Source organism: Narcine bancroftii, chromosome 2 (assembly GCF_036971445.1).
Source record: "Narcine bancroftii isolate sNarBan1 chromosome 2, sNarBan1.hap1, whole genome shotgun sequence".
Classification (NCBI taxonomy): Eukaryota; Metazoa; Chordata; class Chondrichthyes; order Torpediniformes; family Narcinidae; genus Narcine; species Narcine bancroftii.
In genome coordinates this window covers 49,776,844-49,802,511 of record NC_091470.1, presented here as the reverse complement: position 1 = coordinate 49,802,511, position 25,668 = coordinate 49,776,844, and the positions used below count along the sequence as shown (strand labels likewise).

At 36.9% G+C, this 25,668-nt stretch overlaps 1 protein-coding gene across 2 annotated transcripts in view; it reads left to right on the top strand.

Moving 5' to 3' along the window:
- spred1 (sprouty related EVH1 domain containing 1) overlaps positions 1-25,668 on the top strand; it is a 91,668-nt gene that overhangs the window by 27,727 nt on the left and 38,273 nt on the right. For both annotated transcript variants that reach the window (XM_069916642.1, XM_069916641.1), the window contains exon 2: positions 725-899. In XM_069916642.1, the coding sequence (XP_069772743.1) occupies positions 725-899 (175 nt within the window). The remainder of the gene's footprint in view (positions 1-724; positions 900-25,668) is intronic.

Here is a 25,668-nt window from a genome sequence, read left to right as displayed (position 1 = left end):
CCACCTTCCAGAAAAGTTAAAATGCTTCATTGAGGCCCCTATATAAAATACTCCTGCACAAATCACCTTGTTATGAGTTTGAGGAAATGAACACATTAAAAGCTTCAGATCGTAAAATCAAATAGTAAAGAACCTTTTTTTGTTAAATTGAGTTAAGTACGCATTGTATGCATTGTGTTGTTCAGGCCGTATGAAGGAATTTTACCATTATTTGCATAGTAATAGCTGGATTTGAATTTGTAAAATTAAAAATAGGAGGGAAATGGTTTTCATGTTAATAACAATTCAGAATATTGAATCTGAATGTAAATTTCAGCTGTTTGAAAATACGCTGTAATTTTCTTATCTCGAGAGGAAATTGGTGTGCAGGTATTAACTTATAAGTGGAAGACCTGCTATTTGACTTTGAACTGTTATTTCCTCTCCCTTTCAGTTCTATGTGAAAACACTTACCAAAATTAGACCATTTTTATTTAAATATCATTTTTTTGTAATTATTATAAATAGTATCTTAGTTTTTGCCTGGACAGTGTGGTAATCCTCATTCTGTTAATATCCTGATTTCAGCCACATTGTTCTGAGTAAGTGATGTTTGGTGTTTGGGTCATTGACTCCACCTCAACACCCGTGCAAATCGTTTTGACTGTAACTTTGTGCAACCTGGGAAGAAAACGCAAGTGGAGATAAAATGAAGAAACACTAATGTTTGGCCTTCTTTTTGCAGTGCTAGTTACTTTGCACGTGTGCGAGCAGTGGTGATGACCCGTGATGACTCGAGTGGAGGATGGGTGCCTCTAGGAGGGGGCGGCCTCAGCTGTGTCACAGTTTTTAAAGTTCATCCGGATGACTGTGGTTGTGATGATTTTCTTATCCACGGGGAAAGGCTCCGGGACAAAACAGTAGGAAATAACATTTTTAACATTTGTTTTAAGTTGTGATGATGTGTTTCCAATGTTGAATTATTATTTTGGGCATGGTAAGGAATAAAACTTCCAATAACTATTATCCAAATTACTTAGTTTTTGTGTGGGTTGAATACTTTTGCCCATATGAATAGAATGTGTGTTTATGTAGTATTATTTTACACACCTTGGTATTTTTCAAGTGGCCCCCTGTTAAATAATAGCTCTTTATATTTTAAAAAGTTAAATATTCAGCATTTGTAGAATTTAGTAGAACGAGAGGGTTGTGTGCGATTTTTGAGACATAAAATATGAATTGCCTTGACTATTGCAACACCTGAGATTTTGAATTTCAGTGTATATGACATTATGCCTTTAAATACCCTCTTCAATTTCTTGCATTATTGTTTTCTCTTTTGATAATACAGCAAGCCAAGCTTAATATCTTTCTCCTCTGAAACACTGCATACTACAAACGTCAAAACTTTAAGCTGACAGTCGTTCTGACAACAGAATGTGGTCGTCAAATTTAATCTTCTGTCAATGTGATATCTTTCATTAATGTATTCTCCACATATCTCCAAACCTGTTTTTCTGTCTTATCCAGCCTTTACTATTTTTCCATTTCTTTTTTTTAACCATCATCTGCACAAAGCCCATTCCATATTACACTTGAGAATGGTGTTGAAATATCTTTGTAAAATGCTGCTGTTTATCTGGTAAATGTACTTACTATATTGAAGGGGAGGAAATTTAGGTTTTGGGCATAGAAACAATGAAGGGACAGGAAAAAAAAACCCGCTGGAGGAACTCATCAGGTCAGCCTGCATCTGAGGAGGAAAAGGATAATCCATGTTTCCGATTGAGACCTGGCAACAGGACTGGGAGTGTAAAGTGGAAATCTCCCCCTCACCTTTTTTTTATACTGGCTATTTCCACTTTACATAGGAGAGCTGGTAAGCAGTAGGTGGATCCAGATGAGGTGGGTTGATGGACATGGAGGGTAGAGAAAATGACAGAGGCTGGGAGGTGGTGATGGGAACAAAGGGATACAGGTTATGGAATCTTTTAAAAAGAAATGTAGTTGGAGGGATGGTAGGCAGATGTGATTCATCACCCACCTGATTTGAACATTGTTGATGATGCAAAGGTTTGAATTGTCAGGAAGTGAATTACTTGATATTAAAGATATCAGTATTTATCTGTTCTTGCAATATTCATGACTGATTCCTTTGAGCCTCTTGTGAGTTATGAGCTCTTGGATTATGCTGGCAAGTTAAGCAATGGTACCAATGGATATCAAGGATAGGTAGTGAGGCTGTCCTTTTGGAGAAGGACAACCAATTACTTTGATGCGAATGCAATTTGCTACTTACCAGCCATTCCCTTGTTATATGCTGGCATGGACTGGTTTATTTGCTGAAGAACTGAGAATGGAATTGAATATTGGAGCTATAAAAGAATATCACTGTTTCTGACCTTGATGAAGCAGTTGAAGGTTATTAGCCACAGGACATTGCCTTGAGGAATTTTGCTCTGTTAACCGCCAACAAGCGCAACCATTTTCCTTTGTTTGTGGTGTGACATTACTTTTGCAAGGTTCCTTCATGACACAATTGGGCAAATGTTACTTTGATATTGTTTTCATTTTGCCTCGACAATTCAGCTCTTGGGTTCATTTTTATTTCTGAGATCCAACAAAGTACCTAAACCAAAAGGAAAGGCAGAAAGTATGATAAAGCAAAAGAGCAGAGGGAGATTAGGTTGTATTGGAATTGAATATAAATGCAAAGCAACTAAAAATGTAGAAGGATGAGAATTAAATAGAAAATTAGCTACATTGTACATGTGCACTCAGGTGCATGTTCATAAATTATACTGAAACTATTGCATACACTGCATACTTCCTGCGGGTATTACATGTTTCCTCTTGTTCTTTCTGCCTGTAATTTCCTTTGTTAATGGTATCTGTGCGTTATGATTCACCAAGTAGCCACGGGAGATCTGCTGGTCATTACTATAATTAAAAATGTTCTCCATGTCTTTTGGTATCTTAATTTTGACATTTTTGAAGTGCTACAAGTGGTTTTCAAAAAGTTTCTAGCTTTATGAAGTTTATCTTTTACCTTTGTGATTACATCTCTTTTCGGTCCCTCTTTCACAGCGAGCTATGATTGAAAACCATACTCCATGTTTATCTGGAAATCAAATGTTTCATTTCATTCTTTAATTACGTTTATCTAATCAAGTTTTTGTTTGACCAAATAATTTGCCAATAGCCCACTACTTAAACTGATATTATTAATTAATTCAAGCCAAATCTGCAAGAGTTCCACTTTATTATATGTTGATATTCTGATTGCTAAGTTTTACAAAATCTGGCTTTATTTATATTTAATTCTTTAATGTGGAAAGGGATGTGAAGCTGGTAAGGGAGATTCCACTCTCAACTTTGTTTTCCATTACTGCATTGATTGGTCATTTTAACTTGTAGCTTCAAGCCACATGTCCAGTAAATGTGAGAAGTAGAAACAGACTAGAAGTCAGTTCTATTTGATTAGAGTCTCTATCCTATTTTGAATACAGTAAACCTCTGTTACCTGGAATTCAAGAAACCGAAGCTTCAAACAACCAGCAAAAAAAAGTCAAGGAAAACGATTAGGTAAAAAATATGAAAGTTTGAAATTGGTACCAATCACGCAACATTCAATCTCAAACAACCAGAAAATACACAGATCTGGCATCTACCAATCCCCATAGTATATGGATTCCAGGGGTTTACTCTATTATAAATTGCTATCCTGTTGATGTTTTCTAAACTGTCTTTGCCACTTGACAGGCTGTTTTACTGCTGTTTTAAAATTTGTAAATTTGGCTGAAAGTATCTTGGCTGATTTTTGTGACTCGTGTATTAGGTATTCTCATTCTTTATGTTGCTTAGTTGTTTCTAAACACCTAATTAATTTGAAGTAATTGCATTCATCTCATTTACAATAAATGCTGGAAATACTCAGCAGATAAAGTCCAAGGCTTAATCTTATCACCTCTATGATGACCTGCACCCTAAGCACCTGTTATTTTTCAATAGTCATTTTTTTTCATTTAAACTATAACTGAATTGACACCTTCCTAAACCATACATCCCCTGACTTGCATTTACAATCTGGGTCCACTACTTTCCCATGCCCAATTCCAAATTCTTCCCTTTTTTACAACTGAATATGGGTGACCCTGTGTATTTCCAAAAGGCAAATAAATGTATCATGTCAAAGGTTATTGTGGAAAATTATAAAGGGATGAGGCAGAAACTAATGAGAATAAATTGGAAACAGATGTTTAAGGGTGTAAGCACAGAAGTGATGTGGAGGAAATTTAGGGACAAATTGGGCAGGGTTCAAGATAGGTTTGTCCCAGTGTGACAAGGAAAAGATGGTAGGAAAAGGGAATGGTGTCAGACAGCTAATCAAGAGGAAGAAGGAAACACATCAAATATAGGAAGCAAGAAACAGGAAGGGCTCATGAGAAGTATATGGTAGCCAGGAAGGAGCTTAAGAAAGGAATTAGGAGAGCTCAAATAGGGCATGAGAAGGCCTTGGCCTGTAGGATTAAGGAGAACCCCAACGTGTTCTATGAGTATGTGAAGAACAGAAGGATGACAAGAATGAAGGTGGCACTGCTAAAGGATAAAGGAGCCAACATCTTCCTGGTGGCAGAGGAGGTTGGGGAGGTTGTAAATGAATACTTTGAGTCAGTATTCACAAGAGAAAAGGACCTTGATCACAGTGAGATCGAAATTGTCACCCATATTCCATGTAGCCATGCTTCTATCCCAACACTCAGACTTATCGCTCTTTCGGTCAATACTTGTTGTCTTCAGTAACTTGTCTAATTCTTGAGCCCCCTGTGCTTTTTTTAGTTGTTAACCACATCCCGTCATTATTTCCCTCGTAACCTCTGGGCAATCTATGTCACAGAATCATAGCGCAGAACCACACATTTCCACTAATCCTACACTAATTGATTTTGTTGTCCCCACATTCTTATCAGTTTCTCAGGATTCTTCCAGACATCAGCAAACTTTGAGGCTTGGGGTTTCTAAGAGAGGACTTAAAGAAAGACATTAAGAAAGCAAAAAGTTTCATGCCATGAGCTTGGCAAGTAGGATTGAGGAAAATCCTGAAACTCCATAAAGACATCACCTGAAGTATTAACTATGACGGAGGCAAGAGGGTAGTTCAGTGATCAAAGGGGTAATGTTAATAAAATGTTTCAACAATGGAGTATCCCTCTTCTCCCTTTTGTATATAAAATCTCTAGGCATTGTTTTCCTATTTTATCCATCTCTATTTCAATCAACGTTGGTTTCTCTCCCTTTTCAAAGAAGGAAGAGAGAAATCTCATTTGTGCTGCTTTATAATAAATTTGTTCAATATATCAAATATGGTAAATGTTGAAAAGGGAATGAGTAATTATGAGATAACCTAAAATGCCATTGATTCAAAATAGACATTCCTTTTACAATGAACAACTGACTTTTTAATACTTGGTCTAATGAGGGAATTACCAGAATAGTGATTGTTTTGAAAAGAAAAGTTTAATGTCATTTGATCAGTTGAAAAATTAGTATATACTTGTGCTTCCTTAATCTCCACATTATCCAGCATACCGGCCTGTTCAATTTCGATCTCACTGTGATCAAGGTCCTTTTCTGTTGTGAATACTGACTCAAGATATTCATTTACGATCTCCCCAACCACCTCTGCCACCAGGAAGATGTTGGCTCCTTTATCCTTTAGCAGTGCCACTTTCATTCTTGTCATCCTTCTGTTCTTCACATACTCATAGAACACGTTGGGGTTCTCCTTAATCCTACAGGCCAAGGCCTTCTCATGCCCTATCTGAGCTCTCCTAAGTCCTTTCTTAAGCTCTTTCCTAACTACCACATAACATAACATAACAATTACAGCACGGAAACAGGCCATTAGGCCCTTCTAGTCCGCACCGAACCAAACACCCCTTTCTAATCCCACCTCCCTGCACAATGCCCATAACCCTCCATCTTCCTCTCATCCATATACCTGTCCAACCTTTTCTTAAATAATACAATTGACTCCGCCACCACTATTTCTCCCGGAAGATCATTCCACACAGCTACCACTCTCTGAGTAAAGAAGTTCCCCCTCATGTTACCTCTAAACCTCTGCTCCTTAATTCTTAACTCATGTCCTCTTATTTTAAACTTTCCACCTCTTAACGGAAATAGTCTATCCACATCCATTCTGTCTATCCCTTTCATAATCTTAAATACTTCTATCAAATCCCCTCTCAACCTTCTACGCTCCAAAGAATAAAGACCCAATCTGTCCAATCTCTCCCCATACTCCAGATGCTTAAACCCAGGCAACATTCTGGTAAACCTTCTCTGCACTCTCTCCACTCTGTTTATATCCTTCCTATAATTAGGCGACCAGAACTGCACACAGAACTCCAAATTAGGCCGCACCAACGTCTTATACAATCTCAACATCACCTCCCAACTCCTATATTCCATGCAATGATTGATAAAGGCCAGCATACTAAAAGCCTTCTTCACCACCCTATTCACGTGAGTTTCTACCTTCAGGGAACGATGTACCGTCACTCCTAAATCTTTCTGCTCTTCTGTATTCCTTAATGCTCTCCCATTTACCACATATGTCCTATTCTGATTCTTCTTACCAAAATGAAGCACCTCACACTTATCAGCATTAAATTCCATCTGCCATTTTTCAGCCCACTTTTCTAAGCAGCCCAAATCCCTCTGCAATCCTTGAAAACCTTCTTCATTATCCACTATTCCACCTATCTTAGTATCGTCTGCATATTTACTAATCCAATTCACCACCCCATCATCTAGATCATTAATGTATATAACGAACAACAATGGGCCCAATACAGATCCTTGAGGCACACCACTGGTCACCGGCCTCCAACCTGACAGACAATTATCCACTACCACTCTCTGGCCTCTCCCTTTCAGCCAATGTTCAATCCATTTGACTATCTCAAAATTTATACCTAAAGACTGCACCTTCCTAACTAACCTTCCATGTGGTACCTTATCGAAGGCCTTACTGAAGTCCATATAGACAACATCCACTGCGCTACCCTCATCCACATTCCTAGTCACCTCTTCAAAAAATTCAATCAGATTGGTCAAACATGACCTTCCTCCCACAAATCCATGTTGAGTGCTCCTGATCAGACCCTGTCTATCCAGATGTTTATAAGTACTATCTCTAAGAATTTTCTCCATTAATTTACCTACCACAGACGTCAACCTTACAGGCCGATAGTTGCCAGGCTTCCTCCTTGAACCCTTTTTAAATAACGGAACCACATGCGCAATGCGCCAATCCTCCGGCACTATCCCCATATCTAATGACATTTGAAAAATTACCGCCAGAGCCTCTGCTATTTCCCCCTTCACTTCTCTCAATGTCCTGGGGATGATCCCGTCTGGTCCCGGAGACTTATCCACCTTTATATTCTTCAAAAGCCTTAAAACTACACCTTTTGTAATCTCTATATTCCCCATATTTACCCAATTTGCTTTTTTTATCCCACATCTCCCAATATCCTTCTCTAGTGAATACCGAAGAAAAGAAACTGTTCAATATCTCCCCCATTTCTCTAGGTTCCACACACAGTTTTCCACTCTGATTTTCTAAGGGACCAATTTTGTCTCTAGCTTTCCTCTTACCATTAACATATTTGTAGAACTCTTTTGGATTAGTTTTCACCCTGCTTGCCATAGTTTTCTCGTACCTTCATTTAGCTTTCCTAATTCCTCTCTTAAGATTCCTCTTACATTCAATGTATCTTTCAAACATCTCCTTAACTCCATGCTTCTTATATCTAATGTACGCCTCCCTTTTTCTTCGAACCAAGTTTCCAATATTCCTTGAAAACCACGGCTCTTTCAAACCTTTTGCCCCTCCTTTTAACCTAACAGGAACATAAAGCTTTTGCACTCTCAAAATCTCATCTTTAAAAGACTTCCATCTCTCTACTACATCCTGCCCATAAAACAAATTGTCCCAATGCACACCCTGCAAGTCCTTTCGCATCTCCTCAAATCTAGCTTTTCCCCAATCAAAAACCTCAATCCTTGGCCCTGATTTCTCTCTTTCCATAATGACATTGAAGCTGATGGCATTATGATCACTGGACCCGAAGTGCTCGCCAACACTAACCTCCGTCACTTGACTCATCCCATTTGCCAACACTGCTCCTTCTCTGGTCGGCACCTCTACATATTGTTGTAAAAAACTATATTGCACACATTTCACAAACTCTAACCCATCCATTCCTTTCACAAAATGTGTTTCCCAATCTATATGTGGAAAATTAAAATCTCCCATAATTACAACCCTGTGCTTATCACAAATATCTACTATCTCCCTACAGATTTGCTCCTCTAGGTCTCGGTCCCCTCCGGGTGGTCTATAATACACCCCTACAAGTGTAACCTCTCCTTTCCTACTCCTCAGTTCCACCCAAATAGCCTCCGTGGATGTGCCCTCTAATCTATCCTTCCTAGGCACCGCTGTAATATTTTCCCTGACAAGCAATGCAATCCCACCTCCTCTTGCCCCTCCGACTCTATCACACCTAAAACAACGAAACCCAGGGATATTCAGTTGCCAATCACATCCCTCCTGCAACCATGTCTCACTAATCGCTACCACATCATACTTCCAAGTATCAATCCACACCTTCAGCTCATCCACCTTTTTTACAATAATCCTGGCATTAAAATATATGAATTTCAGGGATTTCCCATTTTTTAATCCCTGTTTTCCCTCATCTTGAAGAACAACATTATTTACTTTTCCTGACAATTGCCCTTCATCTTCTTCCAGAGCATTTCCCTTCTCTATCACCTGCCCATCCATATTCAAATACTTATTACAAACTTTCATTGTTTTCATTCTAACCTTCTCCTTACTGCTCTGTACTATTTTGTTCCCTCCCCCCAACCATTCTAGTTTAAAGGATCCTGAGTAGCCCTAGCAAATACCTCTGCCAGGATTCTGGTCCCCCTGGGATTTAAGTGTAACCCGTCCTTACTGTACAGGTCACATCTCCCCCAAAAAAGGTCCCAGTTATCCAGAAACTTAAAACCCTGCCCCTTACTCCACCCCTTCAGCCACGTGTTAATCCTCCACCTCATTCTATTTCTATTCACACTGTCACGTGGCACAGGGAGTAATCCAGAGATTACCCCCTTTGCGGTCCTTCTTTTTAACTCCCTACCTAACTGCCTGTACTCACTTTTTAGGACCTCTTCTCTAATTCTCCCTATGTCATTGGTACCTACATGTACCACGACCTCTGGCTCCTGTCCCTCCCACTTTAGGATATCTGGGACACGAGCAGCAACATCTCGGACCCTGGCACCAGGGAGGCAAACCACCATCCGGTTCTCCTTGCTGCGTCCGCAGAATCCCCTATCCGTCCTCTTAACTATGGAGTCTCCTACCACAATTGCCCTCCTCTTCCTTTCCCTCCCTTTCTGAGCTACAGGGGCCGACCTTGTGCCGGAGGCACAGCCACTGTCACTCCCCCCAACCTTGATGTCCCCCTCAACAGTGCTCAAAGAGGCGTACTTATTGCTGAAGGTTACATTCACAGGGCTCGTCTCTGGCACCTTACGTTCTTTTGTCCCTCTCCTAACAGTTACCCACCTTTCATCCTCCCGTGGCCCTGGCGTGACCACCTGGCTATAACTCCTGTCTATGACTACCTCTGTTTCCCTAACCAGCCTGAGGTCATCGAGCTGCAGCTCTAGTTCCCTAACACGGTCCCTGACAATGCCATTGATAATACTTATGAGCCCTTCTGTTTCTTGCTTCCTATATTTGATGTGTTTCCTTCTTCCTCTTGATTAGCTGTCTGACACCATTCCCTTTTCCTACCATCTTTTCCTTGTCACATTGGGACAAACCTATCTTGAACCCTGCCCAATTTGTCCCTAAATTTCCTCCACATCACTTCTGTGCTTACACCCTTAAACATCTGTTTCCAATTTATTCTCATTAGTTTCTGCCTCATCCCTTTATAATTTTCCCACAATAACCTTTGACATGATACATTTATGCCTTTTGGAAATACACAGGGTCAGCTTACCCATTGTTCATGTTCAAGACTTCCAATAAGTTATCTAAGATTATTTCCCTTTCACATAGTGTTGACTTTTTAAAGTCACACTGAATTTTAAATGGCCTGTTATGTATTTAATAGTAGTTTCAAGCAATTTCCCTTATCGCAGATGTTAATTTAACTGTCTACAGTTTCCTGCTTTTTGACTCCTTGCCTTTTCCGATAAGGGAGTTAGAGTTGCTATTCGATCTAATGGTATTTTCTGCAAATAAAAGTAATTTTGCAAAGTTAAAGCAGCATATCAACAGTTTCATTCAGTAATTAAGGTCCATCAGGTTGCAGTGATTTTTCTGAATTCCTTCCTCCTATTTCACTTCCTGATTTTAGAACCATTCTGCAACATTACTGGTGTCCTTTATATTGAATACTGATACAAAATACCTATTTAATTATCTCCTTTCTTTCCATTGTCTGGATTTCTATAGGATAAAATGCTCATTTTGTGAACTCTTTCTAAAATCTGTACAAACTCTTTTTCTCTGTTTTTATTTTTCTGGCCAGTTTTATTTCCTACACCAACTTTTCCATCCAAAGTTGGTGTAGGAAATTAATTCTTTTTATTATTCTTGCCAATTCTATGCAATACACAAATGTGTTGAAGAAAGGATCAACACATAGGCTCCTGACTCTCTTGGAAAATTACTTTAATGAGTATTGAATAAGTACTGTTTTAATTCCAATAATATCTTCAAAACATATTTACATCCTTCGACTTAATTTCTACAATACCTCAGAAAAAAGAAAAAAAACTTCTGGAGCCCGACAGGAAGTCAAGAAGAAAAAAGATGTGAAGCATGGAGCTGGAGTCCACGCTGCCTCCTGATCTCATGAGCCTCTGGAAGGGACCTCTGCTGGCGTGTCCCATCCGCTACAATGAGAAATGGTGTCGGAGAGGGACCTGAGGCTTCTCGAGCATGCATGGTCCAACCATACACAAAGCATTACTTGGAGAAAAGCAGTTACTTACTGAAAAGTCGGGGACCTTGACCTCAGCCCCTGAGGAAGCAGAATCGGACTCCAGAGAAGGATCATTGACTGAAGATGTAGAAGAAGATTTGCAAGGAGGAAGTAATTGAAGAGATGAAAATTAATCCATAGATTAAAGTAGGAGTTCTCCACAATGATAATGGTTCGGTTTAAAGTAATGAAAGGTGAAATGAAAAAATGTTTGAAGGTTGAAAGGGAAGAACAAATTAAAAAAATGCTAGATGTAGTGAATAAAATGAAGAAAAAGTTGGAGAAAATGGATGAGAAAATTACAAGAGTACAGGATGATTTACAACATGTTGAAGACAGGGTGTCTCCTGTGGAGAATACAGCCACTGGCTTAATCACTGTAAATCAAAAGATTTTAGACAAAGTGATGAATTGTAGAATTTCAGATGAAGAAATAATATCAGAAAAAAAAGATTCAGATGTAATTTGTTTCAAGATTGGATCCCTAAAGTTTTAGGAGAACAGAATTTTGAAAATATAATTGAAATTGAAAGAACTTCTAGAGCTCTGAGGCCAAACCCTCTCCCTAATCAAAGGCCACATTCTATATTAATAAAATTTTTGCATTATCGAGATAGAGAATTTTTAAAAAAAAGTCTTGCTGTGAAAGGAGCAAGGGATCGACAAGGCCCATTCCTATGGGAATGGGATAAAATTTTGTTCTATCTCGATTTGAGTGAAGATTTGTTGAAGAAAAGAAGGTCCTTTTTGATAAAGGGTATAAATTTGTTCTTCGTTACCCTATGACTGAAGATTTTTGTTTTGGGAGAACAGAATAGATTGTTTGTGAACTCTTTTGAAGTGGAAGAATTCACTTGGAGTCTTCCTGAAGTCCAGTCTCTAGAAGACGCTGTGTCTTTGATGCAATTAACTTTTTATTTACTCCAATTTTATAAGTGAGATGGAAGAAATTGAAGAAATATTCTTTTTTTTTCTTTCTCTCATTTCTTTTGATTTCTGGGAAGCTATTTTAATTGTGGTTAACTAATTAATTGATTAAATTTTAATTAATAAAATGATTAAATCTTGTGTATTGAATATACCAAGGGAGTGGAGGGTGCTGATTACTGCAGGATTATGTGTACATCTGTGACCTTGGTTATGACCCGTAAAATGGAGAGAGTGTTTTATATTGGGAGGGTTTTCTTTTATATTATCATAAATATCACTATGTAATCATATACTTTTTGTATCTTTATTTGTATTTCTTTTTTTGGATTGTAGGAGGGGGTAAATGCTGATACATGAAGCATTATTCATTGGAATTAGTGGAGACTTGCGGGAGGAGATAATGGAAGGGGATTTATTGCATTTTGTCTAGATGAGTAAAGTGATGAAGTTTGTAAATTTTAATGTTAATGGGTTGAACAGATCGAGCAACAATGAGAATAAAAGCAGGCTAAAGCTACTGTGGCTATCGGCCACCGCGAGTGGAAGAAACACGCTGAATCGAATAGAGTTTCAAACCAACTGATTTACTGATTCAAACTCGCACGCTTAAAAGGTCCATGCTGATGTCAGCAGTTGTGTGGGGTGGAAGTGACATCAACTTCCATTGTTTTGCCCCGAATAAGGAAGTATTCTTATGGATGGATGCTGCATAACCAACTGAGTTTCCCTTGCACATTTGTGCATTGCACTTGTCCCCAGCATCTACATATTTTCTTGTTTCACTCTATGATTGGTTTTCATTGTTATTATATTTTTACTTTTTTCCTCCAAACAACTTCTATGTCATGGCATCCAGAATGTGGATTATCCCTCTTTATTACTCAGACTATCATTAATTAACACAGCCCATCCAACCCTACACCATTTTACCAGATTCATGTTCTATTTGAATACTGCAAAATCTTTGCTATTCAGGACTCAATATGTGTCATTTTTGACCCAACTCTGTAAAGACTATCAGAATGTATTTAAAAGGGAAAGTTATTCTGAGAATAAATCATAAAATACTTTATGCTATTTAGATAGTGTATAAATCCATGCTCATCCCTTCACTCAGGCAGACATGTACACACTATTTAGAATGTAATAACAGTACTTACTATATTTAGCAATTGCAAAAGTGAAGAACTTCCTGGCAATGTGGCTCATGTATATTTAATATAATGACAATGAATAGAATCATGGAATTCATTTGAAAATTATTGTTGGCCGAATCACTGGAAATGATGAGTCAGAAAATAGAATGGAGAACAACAATCTTGCTCTCAAGCACACCAAGACTAAGCTTATTATTGATTTTAGGAAGGAGAGGCTGAGGGACAATGCACTGTATGTATTGATGAGATGGAGCTAAAGAGGGTTAGAACCTTCAATTTCCTGAGAGTCCAATTTCAGAAGAGCTTTCATGGAGCCAGCGCATCGAGGAAACTGTGAAAAAGGCATGCCAGTGCATTTATTTTCTAAGGAGTCTGGCAGTTTACGTAACATCATCAATTACTTTTAAAGGTGCACTGTGGAAAATATATAGGCAGGTTCCATCTCAGCCTGGTTTGGGCATTTGTGTGCCCAGGAAAGTAGAAGGCTCCAGAAGATAACAAATGTTGCCAAGGCTCAGACTTCCCATCCATTGAATGCATCTTTGTGAGGTGTTACCCCCAAGAAGTTAGCCAACATCATAAAGAACCACATGTTGCTCCAATACTACAAAAAGGCTGCTCTATTGATGTCATTTCTAATGCTTAAGGATAACAATGACTTTTAAATGTTTTTTTTGTATTTATATTTAATGTCTCTTTAATTAAGTTTTTAGTTATATTTTACAAATTATCTGTTCAGCTGCAGCAAGTTAGAATTTCAGTGCATATATACATTGTACAAGATATATATGACAATTGATATTCATGAATATTAGGTCAGAGTGGAGGACATACTGCTAGTTGAAGGAAAAGTATTTATGAGTATTTGACTAGTTTTTAAAAGGCTTTTAATTGTGGTATGGTGGAGGATAAAGATGAATTTAGTCATGCATAGGCATCTTTCACCAATGAAAGGATGCACATGATATAATATCCTTATTACAAAGCACCATGTATTTGGATAATATCAACTCAATGGTGGGATTTATAAAAGTGACATTAGTTGCAGTTAGCTCACACTTCACCATGGAAAGCATTTTTTATTAGATGCAGTGATATCAATGATAATGCCAATTGAGTTAATTAATCTGCTGGGTGGAGATAAATAAACATGTATGAGAACAGAAAAGAATACCATATATTTCATCGCATGTCAACTGATGTATAAGTTGACCCCCCCCCCCCCCCCCCCCATGCCTCATTTTAAGGGTTTTATGGTATATCCGGTGAAAAAGTCATTCCCAATTTTCCTGGTGTCCCGTTGACTGGCATACAAGTCGACCCCCAAAACTCACGATGCCTGAGATGGGCCATTGACTGGCTTATTCGTCGACCTCCATCGATTACATGGATTGATCTGCTAGGGATTGGCTGAAGGTGATTGCTATCATTCAGGGTCCACGCAGCATGTGATGAAAATATGAACCGAGCTTTAAGTTGAAAATGATAGAAATAGCCAAGAAAACCAACAACGGGCTGTTGCAAGAAACTTTTACGTCCATGAGAAGTTGGTAAGAGATTGGAGGAAGAAAGGGATTTTAAGAAAAATACCAAAAAGACAATGTTCTTTGAGAAAAGGAATCACTTGTTGGCCAGAGTTGGAAAATTATGATGCAGAATGGATACAGAATGCTACATAGTCACCAGAAAATAAACAAACAAACAAATAAATAAGTAAATAGGAACATTTGCACTGCAGTGGGTCAAGTGCACCCAGACCTCAGTGATAATTTTGAGGCTACAATAGGCTGGTGCAGTCATGTATGACAGGAAAAATTTGGTATTATGCCAAAAAACAAAAATTGCACAGAAATTCCAAAAGATCTTGATCATAAAGTTGTAAGTTTTCACCAGCTTATTAAACATAACCATTAGAAACACTCGTTGGTATTGGCAAATATCGGAAACAGGGATGAAACCCTCATGAATTGCGACATAGTAGGCAATAGAATAGTAGAATGGAAAGGAGTTAAAACTGGGCAAACCAAAAGTACAGGCCACGAAAGGACCAGGTATTATTGTGCATGGCTGACGGGACAAAGTTAAGACCAAATGGAAAATTAAACTGAAAATGAAATTCCCTGTGGGTATTTTTATACGTTTTCATGAAAAAGGATGGCTAGATGAAAATGGTGTCAAGCTATGGATAGACAATGTGTGGAACAGACAGCCAGACAGCTTATGTAAAGAACAGAGTTTGCTGGTCTGGGATATGTTTTATAGCCACTTAACTGATAAGACTAAAAGTAGATTGCCACTATAATAATACTTATATGGCGGTTATCCCGGGTGGTTTGACAGCCTCTCAGTGTCTGCTTGAATAAGCCATTCAAAGACCGTGTGCTTGAGGAATGGAATACATGGATGTCTAGTGCAGAAAAGTCATTTACAAAAGGTGGGGCAATGCAGGCTGCATCATTTGATCTGTATAACTTCGTGCTCCAGGCATGGGACAAAGTTAGAGACTATGATTAAAATCATTTAAAAAGTGCGGTATCTCTTGCGCAATTGACGGCATGGAAGATGATTTATTGTGGAACATTGGTGACGAAGCAGAAACCACCTCATCAGATACAGACTGGGACCTATATGATGACTGTTCAGTCAGTGAGAGTATGGATGTGTTTGCCCCATCTTTGCTTCAGACAATGATAGAGTGATTGTGAACGATTCTAAATGTGTAACAACAGACAATGATGGCGATTTTTGAAGGGTGTTAATTATGTTGTTAATTTCAATGAAAATCAGTCGCAGTCAGTTTTGTTTTGATTATTCAAGGGTCAACCTGTACACCAGATCAGTGCAGGTTAGATTTGAACTGAATGTAAGGTCTCAAAAGTATATCCTGCGTGTAAGTCAACCCCCATTCTTTGAGAGTTTTTTTTTCACAGCTCATCTTCTATGCTGAAATATATGGTAATTATGTCAATTCTAAAACAACAAATGGAAATCTGAAATTAACAGAATGTTGGAAACCACAGCAATTCTGGAGAGATTAAATAAAATTGATTTTGCAAGTTGAAGCTCTTTTGAATTGGCCAATCTGAAAAGGTTGGTTGAATCTATTTTTAGGTCTAGGAGACAGTAATTTGCTGAGTGTGTTGATCCTGAAGCAAAAAATTGAAATGTGTATGTTTATTTTAATTTCAGAAAATTGGCAACAATTCCTGAAGAACAATTAACTGACTTGATTCCAGTTAGATTTTATAAATGTTGGGATTCTTTGATAATAATTGTGTAAATGGGCTTTAAATTAGTGACCACAGTTTTATAATTGTTCGTATATGAAGGAGCAACAGGTAAAGTTTGTAATGCTTGCCAGTTTGTAATGCTTGCCAGTTTGTAATGCTTGCCAGTTTGTAATGCTTGCCAGTTTGTAATGCTTGCCAGTTTGTAATGCTTGCCAGTTTGTAATGCTTGCCAGTTTGTAATGCTTGCCAGTTTGTAATGCTTGCCAGTTTGTAATGCTTGCCAGTTTGTAATGCTTGCCAGTTTGTAATGCTTGCCAGTTTGTAATGCTTACCAATTTGGTCTTCATACTGAATTTACCCATCTGCATGTTGTTCTTTATCTTTCAGATGGATATTTAATCACTGCACAACATATAGTCCCAATCAGAATGAGCATTTATTTAGTTTGCCACTTTGAATCTTCATAGATTAGAACTTTACCATTCAATTTGTGTCTGACTTAACTGATCCTTTCATGGAATATGACACTGACCACTTCTATAGCTTTTATTTAAAATCAGTTTAACAAGGAATGATTAGCAAAAGTTTATAAATAATTATGATCCGTGAAGTTTGTTTCTCAAAATGTGTCCTAATTGTAATAAAGATATAAGTTCAGGACTGTGTAGGATGAAGTTTTATGAGAACTATTTGGTTCAGGCAATGGACTGCACTTTTTAAAAAAAAAAATCCAACATCTGTAAAGCTGATTTAAGTTTCCTGTTTTCAGTACTGATGTACATAATCTTGTTTCTCTATTTTAAAGAACTGGGAATGAAACCAAATTTTTTTAAAAATCAAATGGCTTATGACTTGGGAGTAAGCTGCTAAATTGTAGAACAGATGGTTGTGTTGGGCCATGAGCTGCTTCAAATTACTTCAAAAACTTGATCACTTTCCTGATCATGTCCCTCTGCTCTTTCTGTACAAATTCTGAGAAATATAGATCCAAATAATAAGATCTTTTGCTTGATAAGGGGTATGTGACGTGAAAGTTAATTGATTTTGTATCTGCGGTTAATTAAATAATTTTTGCAATGAGACTTTTGGATGGTTTTATTGATGAACTTTTAAGGTTCAAATTATTTTGACTTCTATTTCTGATTGTATTTAAGGTGCTATTTTACTTTTGAAAACCTGCATGATGCATGTATGTTTTACTCATTAGTATTTTTCATTGTCTTGACCCCCATCCCCTTACAAACAAATATATAGTAAAGCCCCTGATATCCTGCAGCAATGGGGAATGATAGATGTTGGATGAGTGAATTTTCCAATTGCTTGAGTTTGGTGGATTGCATGGCAATTTTAAATATCCATATTTTTACCTACCGATTTTATTTTTTTTGCCATTTGCTTGAGGCTGCCGGTTGCTTCAATTCCGGATAACAGGTTTTACTGTACCTGACTCTAATTTTGAAACAGGGTAACTACAAATAGGAATCCCAATTAATCATAGTGCCTTACTGTGCTCTGCTTCTGGCCTGCAGTTATGATCATTTTAATGTGGCATAAATCAGTTTTTTGGCAGATATTGCAGGTCAAAACTCGTCTCAAAATTAAAAGTCAAGAATCATCTATATATGCCAATTGAGGAACACTTGGGTTGATATAATCTTTCATCATGAAGTTTCTGTTTAGCGTTATTAACTAAGTTTCTAAAGTTTGATTCAGACTGACATGGTGCTGTAGCTGCATCCAGTATTTGGATTGAACCAAATGACTCAAAAATTGAAGAAATTTATGAAAAGTGTGAGCTGAAATTAAATAAAAATGGTTAGCTTGTAGACCATTGCAAAGGCTATGAAAGGTAAAGCTCCAATTCACCACTCACTGACAAAATTTGTAAATTGGTATTTTACTCATTTCATGTGGGTGTGGGGGGCATCTTTGAGTTCGTTCTGAAACAACAATGAATGGAATCATTTCAAAAAAATTTTTGTGCTGTTGAATATTTGTAAAAATGTTTCATTTTTAACATTTTGCTTCATGTGTATTGAAATCCAATGTATATCCTCCCACATTCCCTTTGCCTTTTGTAGTTGGCCTATCATTGTATTCATATTTCTGACTGGTGCTTCCCATTTCAAATTCTGTGCAATATGTTCATAATTTTTCAATCTTATTGGTTCTCTCTGGTTCCGTAGATGTGCACATACAATGATTATAAAATGAAAGATTGGCAAAATTTGTCCATCAAGAACTATAGAACATCTGTAAATTTGTCCAGTTCTATTGGCTGAGAAATGAAAGCTATTAAACGTTTAAAACAGAGCAGTCACAAAACTGTTCCTTGAGGATATTTCATGCTGCACAAATATGAAAACCTCCTGTTGAAGTGACAGTTTTCAAATTTTGTTCATCATGGGAATTTGTTACAGAAGGGCAATATTTAGATCCTTCTCGATTATTATGCAAGGCTCAAATTGATATTTTCATTTGTGATTTTTTCAGATGTTCATGAAACTATTACAGTGAAATTTCTGGTATCCGGCATCTACGAGGATTGCAGATGCCGGAAATGCAGATTTTTTTCTGCTGCCTGAGACAAACTCTTATAATGCCTAACTAATACACCTACATTAAGAATAAACAGTTTAAAAGACAAAAGACAGCGCAAATGAAAAATAAATTTGTAAAAAAAAATCAGTATTGTAGTCTTTAAATGCGTTGGTAAAGTTCACTTTAATCAGGTAATTCCTGTAACTTGCTAAATTTAAATTTGAATCCCAGTTGCTGGAGCTGTAACAGTGTTATGCTAATGCTACACTAACCATGATGCCATTATAATTAACCCTGTTTCTGCCAAGTTTTCAGATAAAGCTTTACTAGTAAAGATAAAGACTCTTACGGGGGAGTGATAGGGAGAAACTTTGGGAGATTTCACCCCTGCGCCATCAGCCATCTATTCATCCTGGGCAGTGCCATTTTATTCAAACACAACTTTATTTAAACTTTTTCAAACAGCTGCTGTGGGCAGGGCACAACAGGGATTTGGTTTCATCTTCACTAAGGATGTTTTGCTTTCACAATTTTAAACTTTTAAAAATGTATTGTAATTTTTTTTGCTGGTTGCTTCAATTCCAGATACCAAGGATTTTACTGTACTTTAAAGGGGAGCTGGACAAATTTTTAGCATTTTAATTGTTTGAATTTTAATTCAGAGGCGCCTAAAAGTTACAAATATGGGCCTCCTCAGGCTAGATTCCTTAGGAAGTCCCTTCTATGCGAAAAAAAAGTGTAGTAGGAAGTTTTCTTAAACCCTCAACATTCAGAGGGGAGTCACGTGATGGAGTAGTGGCCGGTTGGGAAAACCAGCCCTCTCCAGGAAAATAGGAAAAAAATGTTAGGAAAAAGCAAAGCATAACAAAAATAAAATATAAGAAATAGAAGATAAAGATACAGAGAAGAGAAAGAAGATGGCTCCCAAGAAGGAGAAAGTAAAAGCAACTGGAAAAAAAAGTAGAAAAGTCACCAGAGAAGATAGAAGAAGGCCTTAACTGCATGAAGGAAAAGGACGCTGTGGTGGCGAGGGGCACCCGACCCACCAGCCGGTGCATTACAAAAATGGCTCTCGGAGCAAAACAAAAGTGCGCAACTGTGTAATCAAAGAAGAAAGAGGACACCCGCGGGAGGGGGGCTCAGCTGGAGGACGAGGAAGCCAGCAGAAGAGGGAACAATGAAACAGAAGAGGGAGATAGACGGAAGGATGACCGACAAGAAGATCAACATCAGGAAGCACAACAGACGAGCAGCCCACGAGGGGAGGCCCAGCAACAAGAGGCCCGACAAAGAGATACAAACACAAACACAGATATAGACACAGAAGAAGAGGAAGAAGAAGACCAAGATCTTCACAGAGAAATAGAAGGTAAAACTGATGAACAGAATAAAGATAGTCTTTTTTGAAGAACAAATGAGATCCCTAAAAGAATGGTCATAATTAGAGTTTAATGTAATTAAAAGGAAATGAAAAGAACAGAAGATAAAATGAAAAGGTTAGAACTGGTAATGACAGAAATAGGGAAAAGAGTAGAGAATGTGGAAGAGCGGGAAACAGCTATAGAAATGGAAGTAATTGACTTAAGTCTGGAAGAAAGTGACAAAAAAATTAGAGACACAAGAGTTGTTATCTCAGAAAATTGATATGTTGGAAAATTATAGGCAAAATAACAAAAATAGTGGGCCTGAAGGAGGGTGAAGAAGGCACAGATATGAAGGAATTTATAAAAGGATGGATCCCGAAGGTCCTGGGAATGACAGAAATGCAGTAAGAAATGAAAATAGAAAGGGCACACAGAGCATTAGCTCTGAAACCACAGGCACATCAAAAACCAAGATCCATCTTAGAAAATTTTTTGAGATACACGACAAGAGAAAATATACTGGAACGGGCAAAGGATAAAATTAGAGAAGATAATAAACCATTGGAATACAAGGGTCAAAAAATATTTTTTACCTAGACATAAATCTTAAACTCTGAAAGAGGAGGAAGGAGTTTAATACAGCAAAATCGATTTTATGGAAAAAAGGTTACAAATTCATATTAAAACATCCAGCCGTGCTTAAAATATTTATACCCAGGGAGCAAAACAGACTGTTCTCGGATCCAGAGAAACCGCAAGAATTTGCAGAATGTTTGCAGGACAGGAGAAGAGATGAAGAGATGTAACAAGAATGAAGAACGGCGATAAAGTATATATATATAAAGATGTAAAAACAATGTATATGTAAAGAACTGAGGGAAAAGAGAAGGGAAGGAAGGGAGTGGGGGTGGGGAAAGAGAGAGAGCTTTTATATGTGTTTTTTTTTAAAGTTTTTTGGAGAGGGCTTGGTGGAGGATGAATAACCTTCACTGCAAAATCAGTTGACGCTGCGAACAAGATCACAAACCAAATGAAAAGGGGAGTTGTGGTTGCCCGGCAAGGGATATGGGGCAACTCAGAGAGGGGGGGGGGGAAACGTTTGGGGTCAAGGTATTAGTGGATGTGGGAACTGCGGGGATACTTTGTTTTAAATGTGGTATCGTACATTAAGTGTAATAAGAGAAAACTAAGAGATGAAAATGGGGAAAAGGGGGATGGAGGTGGCGAAGAGGTTTATGCAAAATATAAGATGGCTATGTTGAACTTTATGACTATAAACATAATGGTGTACATAACCAAATTAAAAGGAAGAGGCTACTAAATTTATTGAAAAAGAAAAAAATAGATATAGCATTTGTGCAGAAAACGCATCTAACTGAAGCAGAACATAACAAACTAAAGAGAGATTGGGTAGGACACGTAACGGCAGCATCCTATAATTCAAAAGCTAGAGTTGTAGCCATACTAGTTAACAAAAATGTACCAATCAAAATGGAGGAGGAATTTGGAGGTACGCAATGATAAAGTGCCAGATATACTCAGAATTTTGGAATTTGCTCAATGTATACGCACCTAACTAGGGGGATCAAAATTTATGCAGGATATTTTTTTGAAGACTGCAGACACACAAGGAAATATATTGATAGGAGGGGATTTTAACCTTAATTTGGACCCAATGTTGGATAAAACTGGACAAAAGACAAGTAAAAAGAATAAAGTAGCCCAATTTATGGTTAAATCAATGCAGGAAATGAAACTTAAGGATATATGGAGGAGGCAACACCCAAGAGAGAAGGAATTTCCATATTATTCGAGTAGGCACAAAACTTACTCAAGGATTGATACATTTTTGTTGTCAGCCCATATTCAAGGGAGAGTCAGGAAAACTGAGTATAAAGCTAGATTGCTATCCGATCATTCACCCCTATTATTAGCAATAGAACTGGAGGACATCCCACCAATAACATACAGATGGAAGTTAAACTCCATCAGCTACTTAAAAGACAGGAATTTAGGGAGTTTATTGAACACCAAATTAAAACATTTTGAAATAAACACAGTATCAGTGAAAGACGAATTTATATTATGGGACGCAATGAAAGCCTTCATTAGAGGGCAGATAATAAGTTATGTGACTAAGATGAAAAAGGATTACAATCGGGAAATAGAGCAGTTGGAAAGGGAGATAAGTACAGAAAAGGAATTAGTAAAAAGGGATGATATAACAAAAAGGAGAGAATTGGCGGACAAAAAATTTAAATACGAAACATTACAAACATACAAGGTGGAGAAGAACATAATGAAAACAAAGCAAAAGTATTATGAACTGGGAGAAAAAAACATATAAAATATTAGCCTGGTAACTTAAAACAGAACAAGCTAAAAGAACAATACTGGCATCAAGGAAGAAGGACAAACAAATTACATATAATCCAACAGAGATTAATGAAAATTTTAAGGAATTTTATGTACAATTGTATCAAACTGAGAATGAGGGGAAAGATAACAAAATAGAGGAATTTTTAGCTAAAATTGAATTGCCGAAATTGCAAGAAGAGGAACGAAACAGACTAATAAAACCATTTGAAATAGAGGAAATACAGGATATATTAAAAAAGCTGCCGAACAATAAAACACAAGGAGAGGATGGATTTCCAATAGAAGTCTATAAAACATTTAAAGAATTATTAATTCCTCCTCTCCTGGAAGTTATGAACCAGATAAAAGAAACACAAAACTTGCCAGATTTATGTAAGACAGCAATATTACAGTAATACCAAAGACGGGGAAGGATCCATTAATACCAGCATCATATAGACCAATATCTCTACTTAACTCAGACTATAAGATAATAGCAAAATTATTAGCAAACAGATTGGCCGATTGTGTACCTAAAATAGTAAAACAAGATCAAACTGGATTTATTAAGAAAAGACGAACATCAGACAATGTCTGCAAACTTATTAATCTAATCCACACATTTCAAGGAAATAAGAAACCAGCAGTGGCTGTTGCTCTAGATGCAGAAAAAGCCTTTGACAGAGTAGAGTGGAATTACTTATTTAAAGTATTACAGAAGTTCAATCGACCAGAAAAATATATAAATTGGATTAAAGCATTGTATAATGGACTGTTGGCAAAGGTAACAGTAAATGGATATGTATCGAGTCACTTTAAATTACATAGGTCAACTAGACAGGGATGTCCACTATCCCCCTCATCGTTCGCCTTAGGAATAGAACCTTTGGCAGAACTGATAAGAATAGAAAATAAAATAAAATAAAAGGGATAAAATAAAGGAGAAGGAGTATAAAATCAGCTTATTTGCAGATGACATAATAGTATACCTAACAGAACCAGAGGTATCAGTAAAAGAATTACATAAGAAATTGAAGGAAATATGGAGAAATATCGGGGTTCAAGATCAACGCAAATAAAAGTGAAGTGATGCCAATGAGTAACACAGACTATATGGAGTTTAAAAAAGAATCACCATTTAAATGGCAAGCACAAGCAATCCAATACCTAGGGATCAGATTAGACAATAACTTAAGCCACTTGTACAAACTAAATTATCAGCCACTAATAAAGTAATTGCAGGAAGACTTAAAACATTGGAAAGAATTACCACTAATGTTGATAGGGAGGGTAAACTGCATTAAAATGAACGTGTTCCCAAGGATTATTTCAAACATTACCAATTCCCTTAACAGAAAAATTCTTCAAGGAACTAAAGAGAATAATGAAATTCTTGTGGAAAGGGAGAAATCCAAGGGTAGTGTTAGATAAATTAGCAGAGAGGTATAATCAAGGTGGTTTGCAGTTACTAAATTTTAGAAATTATTATAGAGCCGCACAATTAAGGTATTTATCAGATTTTTGCCAGACAAAGGAAAAACCAGACTTGGACTAAGATAGAACTAGATAAAATATGGGAGAAAGTACCGGAACATATACTTTATAAGTGGGATGAAAAGCTGGTGCAATATAAAAACTCACCAGTACTGCATCATTTACATGGAAGAAAGGAAAAAAAAACGAATGATCAAATACCAAAATTACTATTGACGCAAAATCCGCTAATCCCTTTTACAATAGACAACCTTTCCTTTAGAGAGTGGGAGAGAAAAGGAATCAAAAGAATAGAAAATTGTTTTTTGGAAAATAATTTATTAACATTTGAACAGTTGAAGTACAAATATGGAATAACTCATGGTACAATGTTTGCATATCATCAATTGAAAGCTTATTTAAAGGATAAATTGGGAAACAGCTTGAGATTACCTGAAGGAAGCAGCTTTGAATACATGATTACAGACATACTGATAATTAAAAGATTTTTAACCAACATGTACATTAAGCTGCAGGATAAGGAAAATGAAATAAATTACATACTGAAGCAGAAGTGGGAAAAAGATCTAAACATAATGATAAAAAATTAAGTATGGGAAAAGTTATGTTCTGGAACTATGAAGAATACAATAAACACAAGGTTATGCATGATACAGTATAATTGGTTACACAGGGTATATATCACTCCTCAGAAATTTAAAAAATGGGATTCAACATTATCGGATAGATGTTTTCGCTGTAAGAAGGAAATGGGAACAACACTACATACAACTTGGACATGTACGAAAGTAAATACGGTTTGGGAAGAATTAAATCAGATACTAAATAAAATAACAAAAAATAATATACCAAAAAAAACCAGAGATATTTCTTTTAAGTAACATAAGAAGTAGAGAATTAGACCTCAAATTGGACAAAGTGCAAAAAAAATTCATCATGATAGCCTTAACGATAGCAAAAAAATGTATAATGTCAACTTGGAAAATGGAAGACAGCAATGGTACATGGAAATGAATAAATGTATTCTATTTTTAAAAATAACATGTAATTTAAAAAATAAAGTCACAATGTTTGAACAAATTTGGGAACCATACATGGAACATATCAGAGAGAGCATGCCTATAACCTCCATCCCCTAAAATGAGAATGAAAATGATAAGACAAAATGACTAGATTCAGTGTGTAATAAATAGATGACGCATTTTTCTTGTTCATTTTCCTTTGTGTGAAGATATTGTTTTATGGTTTTATTGTATTCTAAATGTTGAATATTTATGGGTTTTGGAGGGGGGTGGGTAGAGAGGAGGGAGGGAGGGAAAGGGGAAAAAAAAGGGGAGAAAAGACCACTGTGTAAATTTAATGAAAAACGTTTGTACATATTTTGTTTGATATGAATCATAGTGTGAAAAGTAAAATATTATAAAAAAAACCCTCAATTTTCACAGGGGATACTATTTGCCTTGGAAGGTACAAAAAGCCAGAAGTCCTCTCTATCTCTCCAATCTTATATGTGTGTGTGTGTGTGCGTGTG